A 23,917-nucleotide genomic window follows, 5' to 3' on the forward strand; every position below is an offset into this window, starting at 1 on the left:
GTTGGGAAATATGAAGCCTAGTTTTAATTAATTTCTTATCAATACATACACGTATTGATAAGCACATATGTTGGTATACTCCGATTTATTCCTGAAATTTATATGGAATTGGCCATCCCAAAAAAGAGTATTATATGGCTATTCAGTGCTTGAATATTGTTTCTTGCTTTTTTCATGTAAACACAACAAATGGCGCTGTACAGTGTTCATCAGATTTTGAGTCACTTTGCATGCCAAGGGAATGTTATTTTTTCCTCCAGTTATTTTCATGTAACAGGTACACAAAGCATGTATGCTCTCCGTACCCTCACCAAACTAATGCATACGCTTGACCTCACGCAATGCATGCTGAAGGATGCTCTGTCCATTTGACATTAAGCGCTTGGGCTTGAGAAAAGAGTACTTTCCCCACCTTCTGCATGCTTATACTGTAGGTATTAAGTGAAGCTGAAAAAGTACCCAAAGAGCTGAAAAAAGAGCTTGTGAAGCGCAAGAAAGAGGAGCTTGCACAAACCCAGCATGCCCAGGTAATGACAGTAGCAGAGGTTTTCTGCTACTATAAAGCAGCATTATTCACATAGCCTGATAGTTGCCTTTTTTATTGTAATGTCAACTAATTGTTGTTTTGCTCTAACCCATCAGTGGATTCTTGTGTTCACAAATTTGTGTGTGTAATTTGTAAAACACTGTAATTTCTTTGCAACTACATCACACACTTTCCATATTTTGTTATTTTGCCTTGTTATTTTTTAAGCGTGTGTGTATATGTGTACGGTGTGTACACAAAGCCTGTAGCAGTGTCTGTATATCTGCCCAAAATGTTGTCATTTTTTAGTGTGATGGAGCCTTAGGGCCTTTGCCATCTAGATGATGCCTTGTATCCTTTCTGCTCCAACGGAATACACCATAGTTCGGATTCAACCCATAACACAATCACTCACTTCATTCGAAATTAAAAATTAATGACAACAAAAGTTGATGTTTATGGGCTGTAATTTATCATCTGTATTCCGATACCACACATCAGGAATGTTTAAATGGCTGACAGGAACATACAATAAACTAGGAAGGAGCAAAATTTTATTTTTTCCATTAAAAACCTGTATTGTTTAATATTTTTTTGACTCTCCATTGGCATTACATTACAACAATTTGAACAGAGATTTAATGGAGTTCTAAGTGTACATAGACACTCAATTCCACAAAGTATTCCTATTTGTGCTGATGTGCAGACACTGCGTATTGCCTTTTGGTGGCATCCTGTTGAGTAGATTAGAGGTTGACCAACTAATACGTGTCTGATGGAGTACCTACTGGTAAGTTTAGGTGAAATAAATGTGGTTGTCTAATTCTTCACTGAAAATGTGCTCAATGTGCTTCTAAGCTTGAGAAATAACTTGTTTGCATAACATCAGCATTTGGATGGCTCTGGGCATATATAGCATTCTGTTTTGTGAGAAGACTGCATTGAAACAACGCTTGCGACTTTTGTGATTGAACAAATAACTTCTGTGTATTTATTTTCTAAACTGCTTTTACTTGCTATGTTATAAGGTGTAACAAAATGACAGCAAGTTTACAGTGTTTGAAACTAAATGTATCTACTGAAAAACTTGGCTGTTTGTATATTTACATGGGGGTAAATTGTATTCTGATTCACAGGGTGTTGCGCAAGTTATGATTCAGTCTTTTCAGTTGTCGTCTTGTGCACTGTTCAACGCACCACTGCAGGATGTAAGTCTGTTTTTGCCTGCAGTATATTTTTTATTTGGTTTGTCCTTACCTTCTTTAAAGGACCACATGTGTCAGTAATAAAATCCAAAGGATTTTTTTATCCATTATTGTTTGAAATGGGCCTCTTTATTTTCTGGAAAAACTAAATATATTGCCAAATGTTCTGCTATAAATTAACAGTGGGCATTTAGACTTTCTAATCAGACCTGAAGATTAACTTAATTATTCACTTATATATTATACAGTAAACACATGTGATATACTGGCGCATGTGATTTTCAGTTGTAAATCCAGTTTTGCTGCAAGAATTATTTTCTGGATTCACATGCTGTACATTATTCCACCATCTAGTTGTAGGGCCCAGAATTGTCCTTGTTCCCATCTTCAGATTATTTTTTTCCGCCGTTGGGTGTGGAAGCATGACAGGGGATCTCCGAAGAATCATAGAGAGAAAGGAAAATAAGTCAAAAAATCAACAAAGAACACCAAAGACCAAGAGAAGTTCTAAAGAAAGGAGGCGAGGAGCTTTTTCGACCCTGACGGGGGAACCCGCTAATAATATCCACGTGGGCGGAGAATAAAGAGGGGAAGGCATTAAAGGGTCATGGAAAACACCCCTTTTAAGTTCTGCCCTAACTGTAACCACAAATTCGCCAAAAGAGACTCTCACAAGAACCTTTGCCTGCCGAGGGACAACAAGGACTGCGACGACTGTGCCACATTCATTCCCAAGACACTCGCAGTACGACGTCTTCAGACTAGAACACTACACCATGGCTAGCACTCAGAAGATGCAGAAATCTCTGAAAGATCGCAGCCTATCCTGTGACGAAGAGTACTTCGATGGGGCCGAACTGGCACGAGGAGGGGAGTCCAACTCGAGGACTCCTCAACCAATGTTAAAAAAAGACAAGCGGCGGGGAAATCACCGAAGGGTGCCGAGAAATAGCGAAGGATGCTGAGAAGAAACGGTAAAAGGTAATAAATAAAAACTGCCAAAGGCATGGGTGTTAAGTCCTCAGACTCCAAGTCCTCGAAGACAGACTCGGCGTCGAAACACCCGACGACCAAAGGTCAGTACAAACAAAGAAAACCACATTGGTCACAAGTGAAGGACATCAATGGGAGAAATTGTCAAGCCCTTAGTCTCAACCAAGTGCTTGAGAAGGAGCAAGAGAGAAGGGCAAGGAGTCGAGGCTGGGAGAGTCATAGACACTGAAAAAGATTTTCATCAACGGTTGATGCCAAACAAAGGGCGCTCGAGGCTGAGCGAAAGAAGAGAAAACTCAAGGTAGAAATCGCGGCCCTGCTTCAGAGAAAGGAGGATTTTGACGACCCCCTAAAGCAATTTGGTATTGTGACATGGCTGTTGGCAACCACGGAGGTCAAAGACGACCAGTTAGGCTTGGAGGCCCTGGCAATGTCGGAGACACATGAAGAGGAACAAGAGGAGTTCTGCGAGGTCGAAGAAGAGTCTTTGGTCCTCTGGGGAAGGGGTAGAAAGCCATCCCTCAAGACCTTCGCCACTCGACGACTTGTCCCTATACAACAGCCTCATCAAAAGGGCAGCAAACACCTATGAGGTACAGCTAGAAGAGGAGAAAGTGGAAGCATGCTTCTTACTGGAAACTATGAGGCCCTCACAAAAGGCTAACCTCTACTTACCCATGCACCCTAGCATTCTATTTTTTTTTAAATTGTTTTTTTATTAAGCAGAGCAAGAGGTAGATAGAGAAACATTACAAGGTACAATTAGCATTCATTTCATATATGGTATGGCTTTAAAATGTAATAGTTCAAAGAGAGGAAAACACTTATAAAAAGTGCAGAGTGCCTTGTGCAAAACAGCAAAGGTACATATACGCAAAAAAAACACTAAAGTGCGAGTGCTAAGCATGAATAGTAGCAAAAGTATTGCAATGAAAAACATTCATTAACAGATAAAAATCGATACAGAAATATACATTAAGACAATTCACCACTTCGGTGGTATAAGATCTATTAAGTGCTGAGTGCATTCCCAAAGGAAACCAATCAAGACAGTAATTCACTTTGAATTGAAAGTGCAATGTGCCAAGTACAAATAGCAAAAAAATACAGTACTCTAAACCATTAAAGTGCTGGTGCGAGACATAACTAATTACAAAAATATTATAATCAAAAGAGTTCAATATCATAACAACCTCAATAGAAGGCCGATTCCGAACGATTCACCACTTCCAGTATTTAAAATATAATTGCTGAAAAGGAAATTCACTTTCAAATGGTAATCGAAAATGGAGAAGACAACTGAATATATCAATTCCAAAATTGCATTTACTATTAAGTCCTCTCCAGAATTTAAAAAAACTTCAAATTTCGCTCATATTTTTTTACTGCTCCTACCCGCCTAGCATAGGCCTCCTCGAATTTTTTAACCCTTTTCATTTTATTAATCCATTTCAAATGGGAGGGGGCTTCATTAGATCTCCAATTTTGCAAAATTAAAGAACGTGCTACCGCGCTAGCAATAAAAATAAAAACTCTTTCTGGGTTAGACAGTTGTAAGTCTCCCTTGCAATAGCCAAATAGTGTGGTCTCGGCTGCAATCGGAATAGTGTTTCCGGTTGCACGCTCGATGTCCATAAAAAAGGCTTCCCAAAAAGACCTCAGACCGGGACATACAAAAAAAATATGGTGCCAACCACCTTCCCCAGGTTTGGCGCACCGAAAACACTTGTCTTCTACGTCAGGAAACCTTTTACTTAAAGTGGAAGGTGTTAGATAGGCCAGCCACCTTGAGAGAAAGGCCATCCTCTTATAATTGGCAGCACACAGTGCTCTGCCACCGGAGTGGCAGATCCACTCCCTTTCGGAAACACTGCAGTCGGTCTCCCGAAATATTTTTTATATAACGTTAGATATCGGCAAAGCATTGGGAGGGGAACGACCCTGGTTTCTAATTTCGCTTATCAGCAAAAAAATGGGTAAACCCCTAAAGAGCAGCAGTGGAACGGTCAAAAATGACAACGCAGCCCGTCAAAAAAAAAATAAAAACTCGCCTAGCTCAGGTGAAGGAAACAAGACTAACTGCTGGCCTGGCTCAAAAGGGAGATGTGCTTGCACCCACTCCATTCCAAGACAGCACCTTTGAGAGCTCTGAAGAGGAGCTGGCCTTGTCAACGTCCTTAAAAACTAAGGAGCCTCATATGGAAGATGAGCTCGGGCAGCGTTGTGAGTCCGATAGAGCAGATAAAGATGCTGATGGTCTCAATGAAAAAACTAACCCTTCCAAGTAATTTCCGTTATTTTTTAAAAAAGCAACTCTGCCACCTCCGGTCTCTAGCTCTAGTCCACCAATAAGGACTACAACCAAGGGGGATCAAGTGGACAGGAGCCAGATGATGGAACCACTTGGCAGTATACCCCCAAGACAGGAACTATCTCCTCAGAGTCATTTAGTAGTAGGGGGCAAAGACGTGGCCCCTGTTCAAGCACAAAGAAGAGACCAAAATTTAAATCATGTGCAAGAAAAAGATCAAAATTTAAATCAGGATACGAATACGCACAGGGGCCGTGAGACTTTAACTCTGACAGCTGCTGAAACATTAGATGGAGGCCCATTAATAGCACTGGCCTTACCACATCACAACTTTTTAGGGTCTGAAAGCCCATTCGAAGCACCAGTACCAGTACCAGTACCAGTACTAGTATCAGTACAAGGGGAGAGTACAACTCCTACTATGTCTCCCGTGTTTACTGAGTCTACTGTATCCCAGCTTAAGTCCATCATAAGCCTGGAGAAATGCGAGAAAAGTGACGTAAGGCAATTAGACATCAAAGACCCTCTCAATCTTATTTTAGAGGAAATTCGTGAGATGAAGAGGGCCCAGAAAATCGAAACTGCTACATTATACCAACGCCTGGGGAAAATCGAAGAGGTGATGCAGGGTTTCCCTATCAGACTCCAGGAGGCAGAAGCCAGAGTTTCGCTTCTTGAGGATCAGATGCTTTCTGTGTCCAAAGAAATGAACGCTGCCACAATTAAAGGGAGACATCTTGAAAACAAGATTGAGGATCTCGAAAATCATTCACGGAGATCAAATTTACGGATAGTTGGAGTTCCTGAGGGAATTGAAAAGTCACAGCCTCTGCAATGGGTGGAATCTTTTATTAAACAAACTGTTCTTCCGGAATTTGAAGGAGACCTCACAATTGCAAGGGCTCACTGTGTACCAGCACAACCTTTCCCGAACTCTCCAATTCCACGAACAATTTTGGTGAACTTTATGGACTTCCGAATAAAAGAAAGGATAATAACAAGAGCAATTCAGCAGAGGCAGTTTTCTTTAAATGCCACCACCAAGTGTCGTATCTTTTCTGACATGAGTGCCTCTGCTGCCCGCAAAAGAAAATAATTTGTCAAGCTCTTGCAGCTCTTTAAAACGTATGGTGCCCAAGCCTCAATCGCACAACAGTCTAAATTAAAAGTCCTTGTCAAGGGCAAGTTTTTCTTGTTCTCAGATCTGGATGAGGCCCAGGCATTACTAAAGGAAATCTCAAAGGGAGTCTAAACTTAACTGAAAAAGCTGTTGACATCTACAATTCATAAGGTAGGGGTGGGGCGGGGGTGGGGTTGCAGGGCACCAAGGGTGTAAAGTCAAGACACCCTAGGGTTCAGCAGGGGAGGGTGTAATGTGGTTAGCGGGGCCCGCAGGGGTCATTCCACATTCTAGGGAGGGGTCTTTTTCTTTTTGGGGTGGGTGGGGTTGTGGGCGTCGAGGGTTCACTCATGGCAAAGGGGGAAAAAATAGAGCAAGAGGTTTTTTGAACAAGGGTAGATTAGAATGTATATGGTAAGACAAGGTAGAGAATCGGTTATGAATAGACAGATGGCTAGGGAGTTCAATAGATGCAAGATTCTATCAGCCAATGTAAACGGCATACTGAACAAAAAAAAAATATGGCGCCTTAATTAGATGGCTAGCTTCTTTATGCCCTCAAATCCTTTTTCTTCAAGAAACCCACCTAAAGTCTAACTCCCCCAAGCTGTTTATACCCAGAACTTTCTCGAAAGCTTTCTTTGCATCCTCAGGTTTAGCAGCGAGGGGTGTCGCAATTTATCTCTCAAATAAGCTTCCCTGGGAGGTTGTAGAAGTTCATAGAGATTTGAAGGGGAGATGGATTTGGGTTGCAGTAAAGCTTTATGGGAAGAGGCTTAACCTAATTAATTATTACGGTCCTATAGTCGACGATGAGGCTCCATTGATTCAAATATACACTTTATTATCTGGTGCCCATGATACTTGGAGGAGATTTTAATTTTATATTGGATCCAAGTAAAGATACGACAAATAAACAGAGGGGTCAATTAAAACCGAGCACCAAAAAAGCTCTGGAAACCATTATTAAGGGCTTCCAATTGGTGGATGGCTGGAGGGAAAGGAACGCAGAGAGAGAATTTTTTACTTTTTATTCACATCGCTTTCACACCGCATCTAGAATAGATTTTTTCCTTAGCTCCAGGTCCCTCCAGATCCTTGAAGCTGGCATAGGATGTAATCCATTTTCTCACCACGCCTATAGCAATCTGTAAATTAAAATTAATGGAGAAAATAGGGAACGACCCAGGTGGCAGCTGGACCGCTTTCTATTGCAGAATGAGGAATGGGTTAAAGATTTCAGGGTTTGGATTGGGGAATACTTCCGGATCAACGAAAATACTGCTTCCCCCTTCTCTGTTTTGGGTGGTTTTAAAACGACAGCCCGGGGTCTAATAATAGCCTTCACTACTGCCCAATATAAGGACCGAAGGGATAAGATAGCTCAATTACAGCAAGAACTCGAGCGGGAGTATGCCCTTCAACTGCAGTCTCTGCCCAACAAATATGACCAGGCAAAAATGGCATTGAAAGACTTTTTTACCATCGAAGAGGTTTGCAACTCCCAATTATTTCAACAGATGATCTATGAGGAGAGCCAGTTGACCGGCAGACTCCTGGCAAATTCTATAAGAAAGAAACAGGAATCAGCCTCAATAATAAAAAATTAGATCCCTCTACTGGTCTGGAAGTATTCGACAGCTCTAGAATTGCCCAACTTTTCTTGGATCATTATGCCCGGTTATACTCCACCGAATATAAAATACAGAATAACTTAATTGAAGAGTATTTCTCAACTTTAGATCTCCCTCAGTTATCGTCGGAGCGGGTTCTTAATTTAGAAAGTCAAGTTGAGGTAGGTGAAATTTTAGCAGCTATTAAATCAACTGCGGGATCAAAAGCATGTGGGCAAGATGGCTTTCCAATCGAGTTTTTTAAAGTTTTTTCAGAGGAACTTGTTGTCCCTCTGAGAAACTTATTTAATTTTATAAGAGAAGGAGGCCAGGTCCCGTGCGAATTCAAAGAAGCGATTATAATCTCATTCGTTAAAAAAGACAAAAATCCCGACGACATGAATTCGTATCGGCCCATAAGTCTTTTAAATTCCGATTATAAATTATTAATGAAGGTATGGGCCGATCGCATGCTACCAGCTGCTCAGGAGGTCATTCATAGAGATCAAACGGGTTTTATTGCGGGTAGATCAATGGCTGCCAATACCCAATTCTTAATACAAGCTTTAGAGTATATTAATATAAATCGCATTCCTGCAAGTATCGTAATGGTCGATGCAGGAAAAGCTTTCGACCTTGTAAATTGGAAAACCTTATTTATTACTTTGGATCAATTTGGTTTTCCGCCAAATGTTGTAGGAATGCTAAATAATATCTATCAGGACGCTACAGCAAAGCTTGTAATAAATGCCACCTGCGCAGGAACGTTACAAATTAAGCGTGGAACGAGACAAGACTGTCCACTTTCTCCTCTACTTTTTACTTTTTTTATAGAACCCCTGGTTTTAAGAATCCGAAACAATGCTGCTATCCATCCCCCAATTCCTGATATGTCCAAACTTAAGCTATTTGCAGATGATATTATTTTATATCTGGCCCCTAATAGGACCACTTTCGAGGAGGTCTTGGGAGAATTCTCTCAGTTTGAAAGAATAGGTGGCTATAAAATCAATGCAAACAAAACCGAAGTTCTTGCCCTGAACACGGATATCGACGTATTTCCCAGTTCTTTAAAATCACAGGCATCCAGAACTGACCCCATAAGATATCTCGGGATCTATGTTTCCTCACAGTTTTCCCAAATATATGATCTAAATTATCTAAGAATGAAGATAAAAATAACAAAATTATTGGATCAATGGTCATTGCTTCCATTATCGATAGTAGGGCGAGTATCATTGATTAAAATGTCGATACTTCCTCTTTTGATCTTTTTATTCTCTAATGTCCCTATTAAAATCAATCAGGTATTTTTTAGGGAAATAGATACGTTTTTCAGACAATTTATTTGGGAGAAGAAAGCCCCCAGAGTTAAATTGAACATCTTACAACTACCAATAGATCAGGGGGGACTTGCGCTCCCACATATTAGATCATATTATGAAGCCGCCCTTCTTGATTTAGTATCTGGACTGTTAGGATCCTGCTCCTGTAGAGATACTTTTTTTATCGATAGAATGCTGCTAGAAATTGGTTCATCCACTCCAGTGTTTTTAAAAACTGCCAAGCTTCCTAAGAAAAGTCGATATAAAACTTTAAGGGACTCCCTTTTTAGACTTCAGGCAATTTTTAGGGACACGAATCTGACGGGTTTTCAATACCTCAAAATAAGAGAATGTGCCGGCCTCGGCCTCCAGATACAAGTCAGTCATATTAATGTATGGGAGAATTCCGGTTTAACCGAATTGAGACATTTCATAATACAGAATAGATCGATCTCCTGGCAGGAAATATTGGCCAGGATAGGGGCTCGTCGGAAACCGGCCTATTTTGAATATCTGCGGTTGGTCTCCTGGTTGAGAAGTAATGGAGGTATATCTGAATCTCCCAATCAATTGTCAACTGCCCTTTATGGAGCCAAACTACGAGGGATAGGCAACTGGTATAAGTTGATACACAAAAAAAGCACCCTCCTTTGATACAGCACCCTAGCATTCTAGACCAGAAGAAAGAGGCCTTTCGAGAACCGGCCACTGCAAGAGCTAAAACGCCTCTAGGGAAGATGAAATACAAACACTCCACTCAGAACCCTAAATACATAATGGCCAACGTCCCCGCAGATTCCATCAGTCTCCAACACAAATAAGAGAAACAATGTCCACAATCAACGGGGCCATCACCAGAGAAGGCGAGCAAGATGCTTGATCTGGCGAGAAGAAAGATGAAGAGGCAGCAACACAGTAGAGAATAGCAAACTCCTGCGCAGTGGGACAAAAGAGGGCCTAATGCAGCACCTTCCTGAAGAGTACCACAAGAGGGCCAAGATACCTGCCTTAAATCAGCAGTGGATGCAGCAGATACTGCCAGCAGGCAGATATGCACTGGGACAACACTCAGGAGGCACTGCTGGCTCAGAGTCTCAGGATTCAAGACCGAGATACAGGCATCAATTATCAACATACCCCTCACAGGCAACGCTGTATTCGGACAGGCGGTAGACCATACACTACAACAGTTAAAGAAGGTGAACGACATTACGAAGGCCATGGGAGCACTCCAGTTCAGAGGAATCTTCAGGAGAGGAGGTACCACAAACAGAAGGTCCACAAGCAGGGAGATTTTCTAAACAAGTTCATACGAACTCAACACTTCAAGATGACAACAGTGCAAGGAGTAATACTACTCTTAAGGAAAGGGAATTATATGGCCTCCTTAGACTTAAAGGGCGCTTACCTACACATACCTAAGAAGAAGTTTCTTCAATTCGTCCTAGACAAGGTACACCACCAGTTCAGGGTGCTACCCTTTGGAAAAAAAATCTGAATGAAGGGGATCCACAAAGTGTCTAGCTGCACAATCAAAAGAAAGATGCCACAAAGACATACACAGAGTAATTGCAATACTACAACATCTCAGTTTTACAGTAAACATCAAGAAACCCTCACCACAACTGCATCATGTGACGGTGCTCCTGGAAGCAACCTTAAATTCAAAGACAGCATAAGCATACCCAGTCCAAAAGAGAGCAGAGACGATTGCAGAATAAAGTCGCCTTTACCAGGGTGGTAGGTTTCTGACAGTGAGGACTGCCATGAAATCATGCATTATTACTCATACTGCATGCAAGACTGCATATGCTCCCCATTCAGGAATGGATCTGCAGCGTATGGTCACTAGCCACGGCAAGCTGGGAGGATCTAGTGGTTGTCATATCGGGTACAAAGTGTACACAGGCAGCCTGAAAATCAGAGGACTGTGGAATCCCACAGGTGCTGTGAAACACACAAACTATATAGAAATGAAGACTGCTTTTCTTACCTTGTAATCGTTCCAAGTGCATATAACAGGTCAGACTGCACTGATACAAATGGACAACACAATGACTATGTTCTTCCCCAGCAAACTAGGGGGGAGGACCAAGTCCTTCCCTCTGTCCAACTAGCTCCGGTAATGTGGAGGTGGATGATTCCAAGAAGATCACACTACAGACAATTCACCTGCCAGGGAAACAAAATACAGAGGCCTCTAAGCTGAGCAGGCAGGACAACACGTCCCATGAATGGGAGATAAAACAGGAGGTGTTAAACAACATTTTCAGGGTGTGGGGGCACTCCAAACATGGACCTTTTCGCAAGCACACACAACCCAAAATGCCAAAACCTCTACTCTCGGTTTCCTCACCACCAATCGAAGAAGAATGCCCTGACACTAGACTGGTCAAGGATATTTGCATACACCTTTCCACCGATTCCCCTGCTTCCAAAGGACATTGGACAAGGCCAGATAACCTGGGACAACGCTCATTCTTATAGCACCACAATGGGCCAGACAGACATGGTATTCAGACCTGCTGGAGATGTCCAGAGAGCACATGATCTCTATCAAGGCAGAACAGGTCCTGCCAATTGTGCAAAACGGAAGTGTGTACCATCCAGAACCAGCCACACTAAGCCTAGACTCACCTACAGCTACCCCCAATATGATGGAAATTCTTAGGAAAGCCTGTAAACCAAGCACAAGACAATGCTACACGTAAACATTGAACAGATGCCTCCACTGGTGCATAGATAACAGAAGGATGGAAACAAGAACAGACCAGGAGACGGTGCTAACATACCTCACACCCCTGTTGGCAGCGGTCTGACCTACGTGTCATTAAAGGTACACCTAGCCACAGTAGTAGCTTATACCAAAGGTACATCCCAAAACAGCCTCTTCACACTTCCAGTAGTTAAAACACTTATTGAAGGTTCACATGTGTGGCACCACCAAGAGCGGTACCAGCCCCTATGTGGAGCTTAACCACAGTACTAACACAATTGATGATGGAGCTTTTTGGACTCATGCACAAGGAAGATTAAAGTTTCTAACCCTGAAAATAACCTTTTTAATAGCGATCACATCACTACGCAAAGTCTGCAAGCTACAAGCCCTGACAATACAAGAACCTACCTACAAATTCACAAGGACAAAATGGTCCTCAGAACAAATGCACAGTTCCTACCAAGGGTGGTATCCCAATTCCACGTCAACCGAAGCATACAACTCCCGGCTTTCTTTAAAGAAACAAAGACATCAGCCGAAAGAGGCTTCCACACATGGACGTACGGAGGACACTGATCTACTATCTACAAAACACAAAGGGTTTTCATCAAGGAAAACAAATATTTGTCTCCTTAGCTAGGGCAAGAAAGGAAACAATTGCACAATGGATAGTGGAGATTAACAAAACCTGCTACACCTGAGTGGGAAAGACCTTACCTGTGTATCATAAATCACACTCAACCAGGAAAAATGGTGCAATACTTGCAGTCCTAGCAAATTTACACTTTCACGAAATCTGCATGGCAGCAACTTGGTTATCGCCGCACACCTTCACAAAACACTACTGCGTGGATATCTAAATGAACAGGGAGACACAGGTAGGGCAGAAGGTACTACAACACTTGTTTGCCAACACATCCACATTTCAACCCAGCTAACACGATACCGCTACAAAATCAAAGGCACAGCATGTGAATCGAGAAAAGGATTCATGCTACAAAACGAAATGGTTACTTACTAGTAGGAGTAGTTTTGCAGCATGAAACGTTTTCTGGATTCATGTGCGACCCGCCCGCCTTCCCAGAAATGGGAGATGAAGCAAGTTGGTGGGAAGAAAGAACAATATCGGAAAAAGAGGGAAAAAATCAAATTTGAAGATGCCGAGCACACACAGGAACTTCTGGGGCGCAGTCTTATATCACACATTTATCACCAAATGATGGTTGAAGACACCTTCACAAAAAAGGAAAATAACCAGGACAATTCCGGACCCAATTACTAGATGGCGGAATAATGCACAGCATGTGAATCCAGAACATTTGTCATGCTGCAAAACTACTCTACTGTAACCATTTCATTCTTTGTGTGCAGTGGGATTGTGTGTTGAATTAGGTTTTTTTCTCCTGTAATTGTCGTTTTTTAAATCATGTTAGCAAACTCAAAACCACTCTCACAAATGAATGCATTTATTTTGGATTTTTACAAAATCCATAAAACAATTACATTGAACATAGAAACACAAAAATCATGGTGAAAAAAATGCCAGGGCGGAATAGATTAAATAGCAATTTCCATTATTCTTAGTGGTTATAATTGCTTCCTCTCTCCTTAAATGTCTTAAACTCATATATACATATATTTTTAACTGTCTGGGTTACTCGAGGGACCTGTCAAACCAAAATATTTTACTGAGATTTTCTCTAAAAATACATTTATATTTCAAACATTATTCCACATATTTGCTTTGCAGTGTTTTACAGGTGAAATTTTATAAGAGCAGAACACTTTAAAGACTATCAGGTGTCTTTCCAAGTCCTCTTATATTCATTAAAGAGAAGGTAAAGGAGGTAGAATTTTCACATATTCAAACACTGAGGTTCGAAATTAGAGCGATATTGGACTTGGACGAAGGAAATGAGAGATTATATGCTTACGAGGAGCAAAAAGTGTTTTTTTTTTTTGCCTTAGGTATGGCACTTGCCAGTTCATGTAGGTTTGCAGGTAGCACTTTTCCAGGTACTGTAGATAAAGCAACAGTCAGTCCACCATTTTTTTCTATTGTGATTTTCTAGAACGTTTGAAATGCCAACATGCTGTGAAACATACATGCACTTTTCCTTCTGTGAGCCTATATTCTAATAACAGGCTTCCAAGGGAGCTGTTAGAGGTTGGATTCAACATCTCAATTTTCAGCATGTTGAATTGTCATATAATTATGGTTGCCACCAGGAAATTGGTTAAAGTTAAATGTTGTAATTTCAGGGACAGACACTCCGCTCACATGCACGGTGCCTCTGTTAGAATCCCCTCAGAGTCTAATCCCTGAATTATATTTTGTCTACTTCAAGTATAGATGAATGTTTATCTGGCCCTTTCCTCATACATTTCTTCACTTTTCATAAAAGTGATATACCATAAAGTTTCTATGTTGACATTGAAACTATCCCCCAAGGAAGTTGTGTGTGCACTGTTCCTACCTCATTCTGAGGTCGAACAATTTCTTCTTTAGAGATAAGTATAGCTCTCACCTTACAACAGTATGTTCAGTTTACTTCTGTAATTACCAAGACAAAAACATATTGAAACAAATCTATCTGTTAATTCTGAACATGTCCTGGCATAGCCTTATGATACTTACATTCAGAATCATGCAAGAATGATTTTTTTTAAGTTGGAGCTTGCCATTACTAATTTTGGTTTTCTTTGTCACTCAGTTCCTTGAATTAACTAGAATTAAGTCCTGGCTTCTCTATAGATTTTGCCTTTTTTGTTCCTGGCCTCTTCATTTCCATGAGGACACATCACAAAGCTGAGGACTTTCACTAATTAAACTTTTACCCAGTTGATTTTTTTACCTCAGTAACACGACATGAATACCATGAGATATTTTTACATTGGTTATGGGGAGGAAACTTTTAGCCAAGTAGGAAAATTCCTCTTCCTCAGGTGTACCCTTCCACCACCATGTCTCACTTGCCCCTTTGGGCGTTTCCATCGAGCCCCTTTTCGTGACTGACAGTTGCTTCCACTGTTAGGGGTCGATTCTGATGTCGTTCAGAAAGCAACCTGACCAAATAGGTTCCGGAATGCTTTCTGGACGACTCGGATCTGGGGGAGTCCGACCAAGCGATTTGGATGTATCGGATGCTTCCGGATACGATTCGGTCAGGCTCCCATTTACTTCAATGGGAGCCTGTGTTTCGAACGAGAACACAGGCTCCCATTGAAGAAAGGGGTGGGTTGAGAAAACCTTACACGCTGTGGTGGGCACCCCATGGTGCCTGCCACCATGTGCATGGTTGGAAAGGGGGGACCCTCAGGTACTCCCAGGGGCTCGATTCGGAAGGTCCCGGGTGAATGGTCCTCAAAGACAGATGCCGGCAGCTGATTTGTTCCAGAGAAACCGATTTGGAATGGATGTCCGAATCGGTCGTTGTACTCGCTCGCTCGGAAACTGAGTCCATAGAGCTGTATGATTTGGCTCCGAAAGACACGACCTGTCCCAATCCCTTTTGGAACCGATTCGGACAGCCTTTCCGGTTTCCAGGCATCTTAATCGGCCATTGGGAAGTGTGTACGATTCGGTCGTAAACAAGGGTTCTGGATTCGGCAAACACAAATCCGATGCGGAGCCCTTCTGAACGACATCGGAATTGACCCCTTAGTGTGAAGACTCCTGAGGTATCTTCTTTTGTATAAGTTCTCCTTTAACTATTCACAAAAGCAAGCATTACCTTTCTGTTGCTGATTTTTACATCTTCAGCCTTGCCTCAGTAACCCACTTTGGTTTAGCCACACAGCTTTGCTCACAGACCCTTCTACTTTATCACTGTTAATGCCTTTGTCCCATAACTGACTACAAAGGTGACCCTGAGTAATGTTCATTAAGGCTCCTGACATTTCTAACTCCTTAAAACATCTGGTGCCGCAGAGGAATGTAGTAACTAATGAAATACATAATTGCCAAGGTTTAAGTAAAAAAAAAGTAAGCATTTTGAATTTGATTCAGAACTGGATTGAAAAAAGTAAGATACAAATGTTATTATTACTTGTACATTGCTCTTGCCTTTCAAATGAGTTGTTTAATTTAGAACAGTATTTCCTTTTGCACTGAATATAAACTTCTTTTTGGATTTACAACCATATGTGCTTTGTTGAGGAACTCACTCAAATGAGTATGCCCTGAAACAATTTACATATGCATGCTTCAGCAGGGAGAGTCATTTAACTTTGGTCGAATGATATTTAATATCTTGAACTGGTATGTTGTTTTCTTGACTTTATTTGTTAAGTTGATAAATTGAGTCTATCTATTACTTTTTCATGCGGATTCCAATAGGTAGAACGTACAGTGTCAAGTCCCAGCTCTTTAGAAAGGGATGAATTTAGTTATTTTTCAAAATGAGTATGTAACATTGTGCGTGTCACTAATTGGCATTTGTGTCCACAATAGGAGCAAGAATTCTGTCAAAAGCAGCAGCAGGAGTTGGATGGGTCATTAAAGAAGATCATTTATCAGCAAAAAAATGAGTTGGCTAATATTGAGCGGGACTGCTTGAATAACAAACAACAACTAATGAGAGGTATATAAATAAATTAAAGCACATTTATGAGGATGTCATTCAATACCAATTTTGTTGACTCATTTTCTGCTGCATAGAACGTGCAGTCTTATTGCCTTCTAAACCTATAGGACACTTCCACTAAACATTGTTTAGGTTGTATTCATACCCATATGAAAAAGCTTGGTTACCCTTGATTAGAGCACTTGAAATGCATTTATTTTCATTTTTATTCCAAATGATAATTTAATTGCCAGTAATCCTATCAAATAATGATTGAAAAAACTTAGTGTTTGCAGCTGTCTTATATATCATGGGAGAGCTTTTTATTCCATTAATACTCAGACCAGAAAGTTATCTTAATGAAGGAAATTCCAGATCCTGGAAAAGATGAATGTTTTAAGTAAAACATGCAGCAAGGGTCTAGAGGTAGGCTTCCACTTCTCACATAACATTCCGTAGTTCACATAAATAAAGCCCTTAGACTTTCTAATAGGAATGTATGAATAAAAAAAGAAAGTGTAGATAGGGACGATTCCAAGCAACTAAAGGACAAACTGAAGACCTAAACATAATCATTGTATCGCTTCATTCTCCATAGCTGTGCAACCCCATGCATGCATTTCCATATTATCCAATTTTCTCTCTTTCCTCTTTCTTCCACCTTGCGTTTGCTTCTCCCCATCTGTCTCTCCTCTTCTCTGATTGTGTGCCAGTACCACCCTTTGTAAAGTCCACACCATCAAAGGTCTCCTTCCACTTCAACTCCGTCTATAAATGCACTGTCCTCCTTAGCCACTGATTCTGGAAATATTGTGTAAACCCACTCTCCTACACTAACCTTTACATACTTTACATACTTTACAGATCTTCTGACAGCCACCCTTTTCTTACTTTTCTCTTACAACTGTTTTACTCTTCTTCTCAACATACTCATTCCGGTCAATTCTCTGGGCCTTATCCATTCACCCAAGACAACATTCCCCATAGTACCTCACTGGGTACCAGTCCTGCAGTCCCATGTGACGATAATCGTTAAAGCACTAAGCTCATTCAGACGTCATTGTCAACTACTTCCTTCTCTCATTTCCCATACGTATGCCATCATTGAACATTTTAGTCAAAGTCTTCAATATTCCATTTGTCTCTTGGTGAGATAGGGGAGTTGTTGCCTCAAGCATACTCACTGTCCCAGAGTTCATTGCTGCCAAGAGGAGGAGGGTCTGTAGCTGATTTTGCCACGTGCTAAAAAGCACCCAACCATCTACCACGGTGCGGGATGTTTGGTTTGCTTGCTGCTGCTCTTTGTTGCCACCAAGGAACTCATTGTCCCGGAGTCCATTGCTGACAAGAGAAGGGGCTGCTGCTTATTTTCCCCATACTGAAAAGTGCCCAACCACCTACCGCGGCGCAGGGCGCACGCACGCAAGCGAAGCCTGGGCCATGGGCGGGCCCACCCTGTGCCCGTCAGTGCCAGGAAGAGACAGGGCAGGGCCACCCCCTTTGGCTCCTCGCTTGCACACTTTTCACCAGATGCGATAAGACCTCCTCATGCTCTTTGGAACCATTGCACTGTCTGATGTCTATTTGGAAGGTTGACCCTATACTTTGGGAACTAAAAGGAGGAACTGTATTGACACTGCTAGGCTGGGCCATAGACAGAGGTTGAAGGCCACAGATCCCTTACACAACCTCCAACTGACTTGTCAACTAGGACCCTTATCTTTGTACCGTGAGACACGCATGGTTGTCCGTATCACAAGGCTGAGGATTACGGATATCACCACACTGGGTGCCAATTAAGCTTTAATCACTTTGGGTACTGTACATAGTGTCTTTACCTTCGCCAGCTGGTGTAAGGTATTGGGCACACTGGCATTAACTCTGATTGGTGAAGGGGCCCCTTTCAGAGGCACATTGGTTGGTTAATAGTAGATTTGTCCCAACATGATTTAAGGCTATTTTGTCTGATTTATGGTTTCCAATGCTCTAACTTGGTTATTGTCTCTCTGTAGCTTGGCATTATCAATAAAACACAATTTTGTGGGATTTGTTTACCCACTACTCCTGTGTGTTTTCCTTTCGGATATTAGTTTAGATAGAAGTGTAAAGCTGAGACCTGCTACGCAGTATTTACCCAATTTTTATACAACTAATTGCACTAGGGCTGGGCTTACCGTTATACTTATGGTTGATTGTGCTGCTAATACTGTAACTGACGCTCTCTAGGAGCCTCCCCAGAATTGCTAAAATGTCCTGTGCCTGGCAAACTTTTTGCTAAGGAGTAGCACACTACTTATTAGAACTTGCAGGGGAATTATATTAAACATACTTTTTCACAATGGTGAAATGCAAGGCTAATGATAAGCTATCTGAGCTAGGGAAAGGAAAGAAGTAGCCAAGATACTCAGCAGATAATTGTACCGTGAATGAAATAAACACGTTGATCAAAGAGGTTGAAGACTTCTTGGCAACAAATACAACAAGCATTTACAATGCAATGGTCTCGGCAATATTATAGGTAGAGCTATTGGTATTGCTCATTATTTTTTTATCATTATTGTATCCCTAAATAAATGGCATTGTCATTTCTATTGGCATTAGCTTTTTTTTGCATATGTGATACCTATTGCATTAGCAGAGAGAGAGTGAGGTAGTGAGATAGAGAGAGAGAGTGAGGTATTGAAATAGAGAGTGAGGTAGTGAGATAGAGAGAGAGTGAGGTATTGAAATAGAGAGTGAGGTAGTGAGATAGAGAGTGAGGTAGATAGAGAGTGAGGTAGTGAGATAGAGAGTGAGGTAGATAGAGAGTGAGGTAGTGAGATAGAGAGAGTGAGGTAGTGAAAGAGTGAGGTAGTGAGGGAGAGTGAGGTAGATAGAGAGTGAGGTAGTGAGATAGAGAGTGAGGTAGATAGAGAGTGAGGTAGATAGAGAGTGAGGTAGTGAGATAGAGAGAGTGAGGTAGTGAAAGAGTGAGGTAGTGAGGGAGAGGGATGTTGTGAGGTAGTGATATATAAGCATAGAGTGATGTTGCGACTGGCCTTTCTTGTGATTGGACTCAATCCTATTTCACGTTGGATATTACATTTTACAACCAACCTATTATTCACTATGAATATATGCCAGCTACTAATTGCTCATCTTATCTTTCAGAATGGCTTGAGTGTAGTATGAAGCCCACAGATTTTAATATCAGTTCATGAGTACATCTGGAGCGATGAGGCTCAGCAGACAGGGTGTACTGGCTGCCCGTGCACAATATGCGCACACCTGGATGCTGTGCTTTGTAGCCATTGCTGCAACCCCAGTACGCATACTTTTGAAATGTATTACGTGTACCTTTTCATACTGTACAGTGCGGTCATATCGCTATTTAATAAAAGTGTTCTAGTGAAATAAGGCAACTGTGGTCATATGTAAAACAGAACGATAGATAACACGGGGTTTTGGAAATACACAAACCTCTCCCATCAGTTGTGCTGCCTCTTTTTCAGTGCATTGAAAAATAAAACCAATACAAAGAGAATAGCTGTGGGAAACAAAAAGCAGCCTGCTAATAGTATAATTTGCCACCCTTCCAAATAATCAGTTCTCACCCCCTCCCACTAACCTTGCCCTGTCAGATTGCGTTGTGACGTCCTTTGTTATTGTAGCTCCACCTCACTCCCATTCGCCCAGCATATCCCACGCCGCACCCTAGCACCGACATGCTTATCTGAGTGTTCTGGTGAGACAGGAGCGCAGCAGCAGGCTGCACTTACTCCTGTCTGGGGTAATGAGACTAACATGCACTTACTCCTCTTCGAGGGGGTGAGGCAGACGTGCAGTTACTCTTTGCTGAGGGGATCAAATGTACCAGGAGTGTACTTACTCCTATCTGAGGGGGTAAAACGGGCGTACACTTACCCTTACTTCTCTCTGAGGGGGGATGAGACGGGCATGCACTCCTCTTCAAGGGGGTGGGGGTTAGGCAGACGTGCACTTACTCCTCTCTGAGGGGGTGAGACGGGTGCGCACTTACTCCTCCTCTGAGGGGATGAGACGGGCGTGCACTTGATTTACTCCTGCCTTCCAGATTTAGCAGGGCATGCGCAGGTTAGGGGCGTATTGTATCCTGGGCATCTTCCCCTCATTTGAATGAATGAATGATTAAACACCAGAGGGAAGCTGTGCTGACTGCCGATGTTGTGTCTGCAGGGTGATAGTTTAAAAGCTTTTTTTCCCCAAAGGATAAACTGGTACATGAAATCCTATCCTGGCGAATCCGGTGCCAATGCTGGGTGCCTGCAAGATCGGCCCGCTATACAAACACACTTCACAAACTGAATGCCACGGACGTGGAGTCATCCACACTGCTGGGGTGGGCACAGTTGGCACGGCGTGGCATCCATCTATTTGTTTATGTGAACATTCCACCGTTATAATGGATTTCCGCAACAGCCAATTGAGTCCAAAGGGTGGGCTCGCCAGCGTCCCTTGATGGTCACCTGTAAAAGGGCAGTCACCCCTGGAGTACAGCCCCAGCCCACTGGCACACAGAACGGTGTTTCACGTGAAGATGAAACGCACATTCCCAAATTTTTTTCTAGAATGACTATATAACACCGTCAACACAGGCTCTGGAAACCTAGCACTAACGTATAATATACAATCTATATTGAACTCCTGCATATTACATTATCCAGAAACTATACAGTGGATCGGGCCTGCGCTTGACACCCTGGGTTGTGCATCCTATATTCCAATAGGATCAAAAGAGCTTCCACCGCATGTGTGATCCGCTGCATGTGTGTGTGGCAAATATTACAGATCACACACTGCGATACAATGCTCACGGTCTGCAGTACGGCTGTGTAGGAGTCTAGAAGCCACGCGCCTCCTATATATGGAACGCTCACAAACTGAAGGACTCATATGCTCTCAATGGTTTAACCGCGCGCCAGTGCCACACCAACTGTCAGTTTTTTTTTTTTTTTAACTCAAATACACAAATAGCACGATATCTCGTGACAAATCTGGACCATCATAACATCACCACAATACACAACATCTTTGCAAAAAGCCTGCAGGAAGGCTCGGTGAGCAGAGCGCTCCCTGCTGACAAATGCGGTGTTCTGAAGATCAAGATTTCGAATCCGGGAAGGCAGACTCAGCCTTTCAACTTTAAATGTATTGCAATACAGAATAGTGACATCTTTCATTTGCAGTGCTTAGAAATGGCACTAGTGCTGCTTGTAGCGCCCTATAAAGCGTTGGCTAGGGCGTCCGACCTCGAATCTGGGGAACTGGGTTCGAGTCTTGGCAATGACGCAGAACATCCTGTGATTCTGGGCAAATCACTTAATCTCCCAGAGACAAAAATGAATGTGTCCTCATGTAATGCAACTGGTGCTATGTAAAGCGCTCTGAAACCCGATTCGGGTCAAGTTCACGCTATATAAAACTATGTACAAAAAATATATCTGAACGTAACACAATAACGGGTATCACATCCAACCAAAAGGCAGCAGCACAAACAGGCAAGAGATGCAGTGTGTGTGTGTGGACATGTATACGGGAGATCAGGTTGTGTGATCTTGGGCCTTTAACGATTGTGAGCGTTTAGAATTAGACTAAATGCTTGGTTGCCGTTTGTCCAAAACTGGATATTTACAATTACAATATATAATGGGTACCTTCATGCCCACTGACAGTGTTGTGACTGAGAACCCTGGCGTCAGGCCCTGTGTTTTTGAAACAGTAATGGTCTGTGTTTAAAATGGACAATGTAAACTAACGATAGGATTTGAGTTGATAAGGACTCCCTTTATATTCCTCCGGTGCAAAGTGATGTTTATTTATGTCGAGGTCGCAATAAACATGCATGTGTAGGCCATGTGCAGCGAGCTCCTGTTGGCTTAGTCTTGGAAAGAAAGCTTACTCTTCACTCCCCGGACATCAGCCCTGTGCAATCTGCTTTTGATACACTCGGTTTGACCTTGCAATAATCAGGGTTTAGTGATGTACTATGGCCTCTAGGCCCCGGTGACACTGCACCTGCTGTACCATCTGAAGTTACACCCCTTCGCTTGCGAAGAGGTGTGGCGCAGCGACCAGGCGGCTGACTCCAGAGCACGGGGCTCACGGTTGGATCCCGGTGGCAGCTCAGCCAGCACCAAGTGACTCTGGGTAGTAGCTCGTTTAGTCTTCTCGACGGCCCCCAGTGCCTTGGGGGAGATTAGTTCGCGCTTTAAAAATACAGGGTTTTAACTCGTGTTTTTTATTCTTCTTGGAACTGGGGGGGGGGGGGGGGGGGGGGGGGGCAAAGAAGCGTCATGGTATGGCAGTCCATGTGCTCCCTGTCTGTGGGGCTGACAGAAACACAGAGCAGAATTATTTCACGATTCGCTGAGTCGACCCCTGCTTCAAAACCAGGGCTCATGACACCACTCTGCGGACTGCATCAGCCGTAGCATATAGGACAAATGCCGCTCGTTTTAAGACTGCTGTGCATCGCTCCGTCGCACAACGTACACACCAAGGGGCATAGTAGAGGGCGGAGTTAGGGAATTACAACACTGAGTTATGTCGTTCTGTAATAATAAGCATCGGGCGTATGTCTCATGGTCTCAAGTGGAGCTGTATGGGGACTACTGCGCTCACTTCAAGGTTTTTCCAATGTCGACTGTTTGCAGCCGAAGTTCTAACATCCTGCCTGCTGCAGCACTCCTCACTGCGCCACTCACATTTTCACCTCTCTTTGCAGGACACAAGTCCTAATGCAATTGCAGCCTGCTGGCAGCGTGTGCCAGGCTTAATGTAAATGCGCCTTCTCCCTGGCATGGGAGCCGCGTGCAGGCTGCGCCGGGATCGGAGGGACGTGGAATGCTGACGGGCCGGGATTCGCGCGCTGCCTGAAGTTACATCACACAGCCCCATTAATTGAGTAACCGGGAGAGGTGGAGGGCCAAAGGGATGCGGCCGCACGGAAAGAACAGCGCTTCCCTCCCGCCAACTGTGTAATCTCGTGACCGCGGAAAGCAAACTCGGAACTCAGGAGCTCCCTCCCGGATTTACACAAACCCGATCCGGTGGCACAAGGGGGAAAGACGTCCAAAGCACGGTGCGGATCCCTGCTCCTGGAACTGGAGCCTGCCCCAGCAGCGCCGCCACCAGCGCAACAACACGGCGCCGGACGGATGGATCCTCACGGCCAGAGAACAGCATAAAAATGGCGGATGGAAGAATCGAAACTTTTTCGCATTCGGGGGCGTGTTCCTGCTGTTCTAAAAGGGCGTGGCTAAAAAGTGGAAAGAACAGCAAGGAACACGCCCCCGAATCTGAAAAAGACGGAGCCTATTTGGAGGGACGGCTCTCTCCTCCAATGGCTGGCCTCCGTTTAGGAAGCCAGCCAATGGAGGAGAAGCAAAAAGAGAGGCGGGCTAAATAGCCACTCTAGGAAACATTAAATCTTCCGACTTCCGGTTCTGCCTTCGGCAGACCGGTAGTCCTCGACCTAAAAAGGGAGAAAGCCAGGAAAAGGTAGCAAGGATATGAATTCCTT

The 23,917-nt window shown here is 42.9% G+C and overlaps 1 protein-coding gene across 2 annotated transcripts in view; it reads left to right on the forward strand.

The window, feature by feature from the left end:
- The window catches only part of SLK (STE20 like kinase), a 475,210-nt gene that overhangs the window by 286,861 nt on the left and 164,432 nt on the right, over positions 1 to 23,917 (forward strand). The window contains exons 13-14 of one of the 2 annotated variants that reach the window (XM_085606718.1): positions 435 to 527; positions 16,266 to 16,395. In XM_085606718.1, coding sequence (XP_085462844.1) covers positions 435 to 527; positions 16,266 to 16,395 — 223 coding nt within the window. The remainder of the gene's footprint in view (positions 1 to 434; positions 528 to 16,265; positions 16,396 to 23,917) is intronic. The other variant, XM_085606727.1, reaches the window with a different exon arrangement.

This window comes from Triturus cristatus, chromosome 1_2 (assembly GCF_964204655.1).
Source record: "Triturus cristatus chromosome 1_2, aTriCri1.1, whole genome shotgun sequence".
Lineage (NCBI taxonomy): Eukaryota > Metazoa > Chordata > Amphibia > Caudata > Salamandridae > Triturus > Triturus cristatus.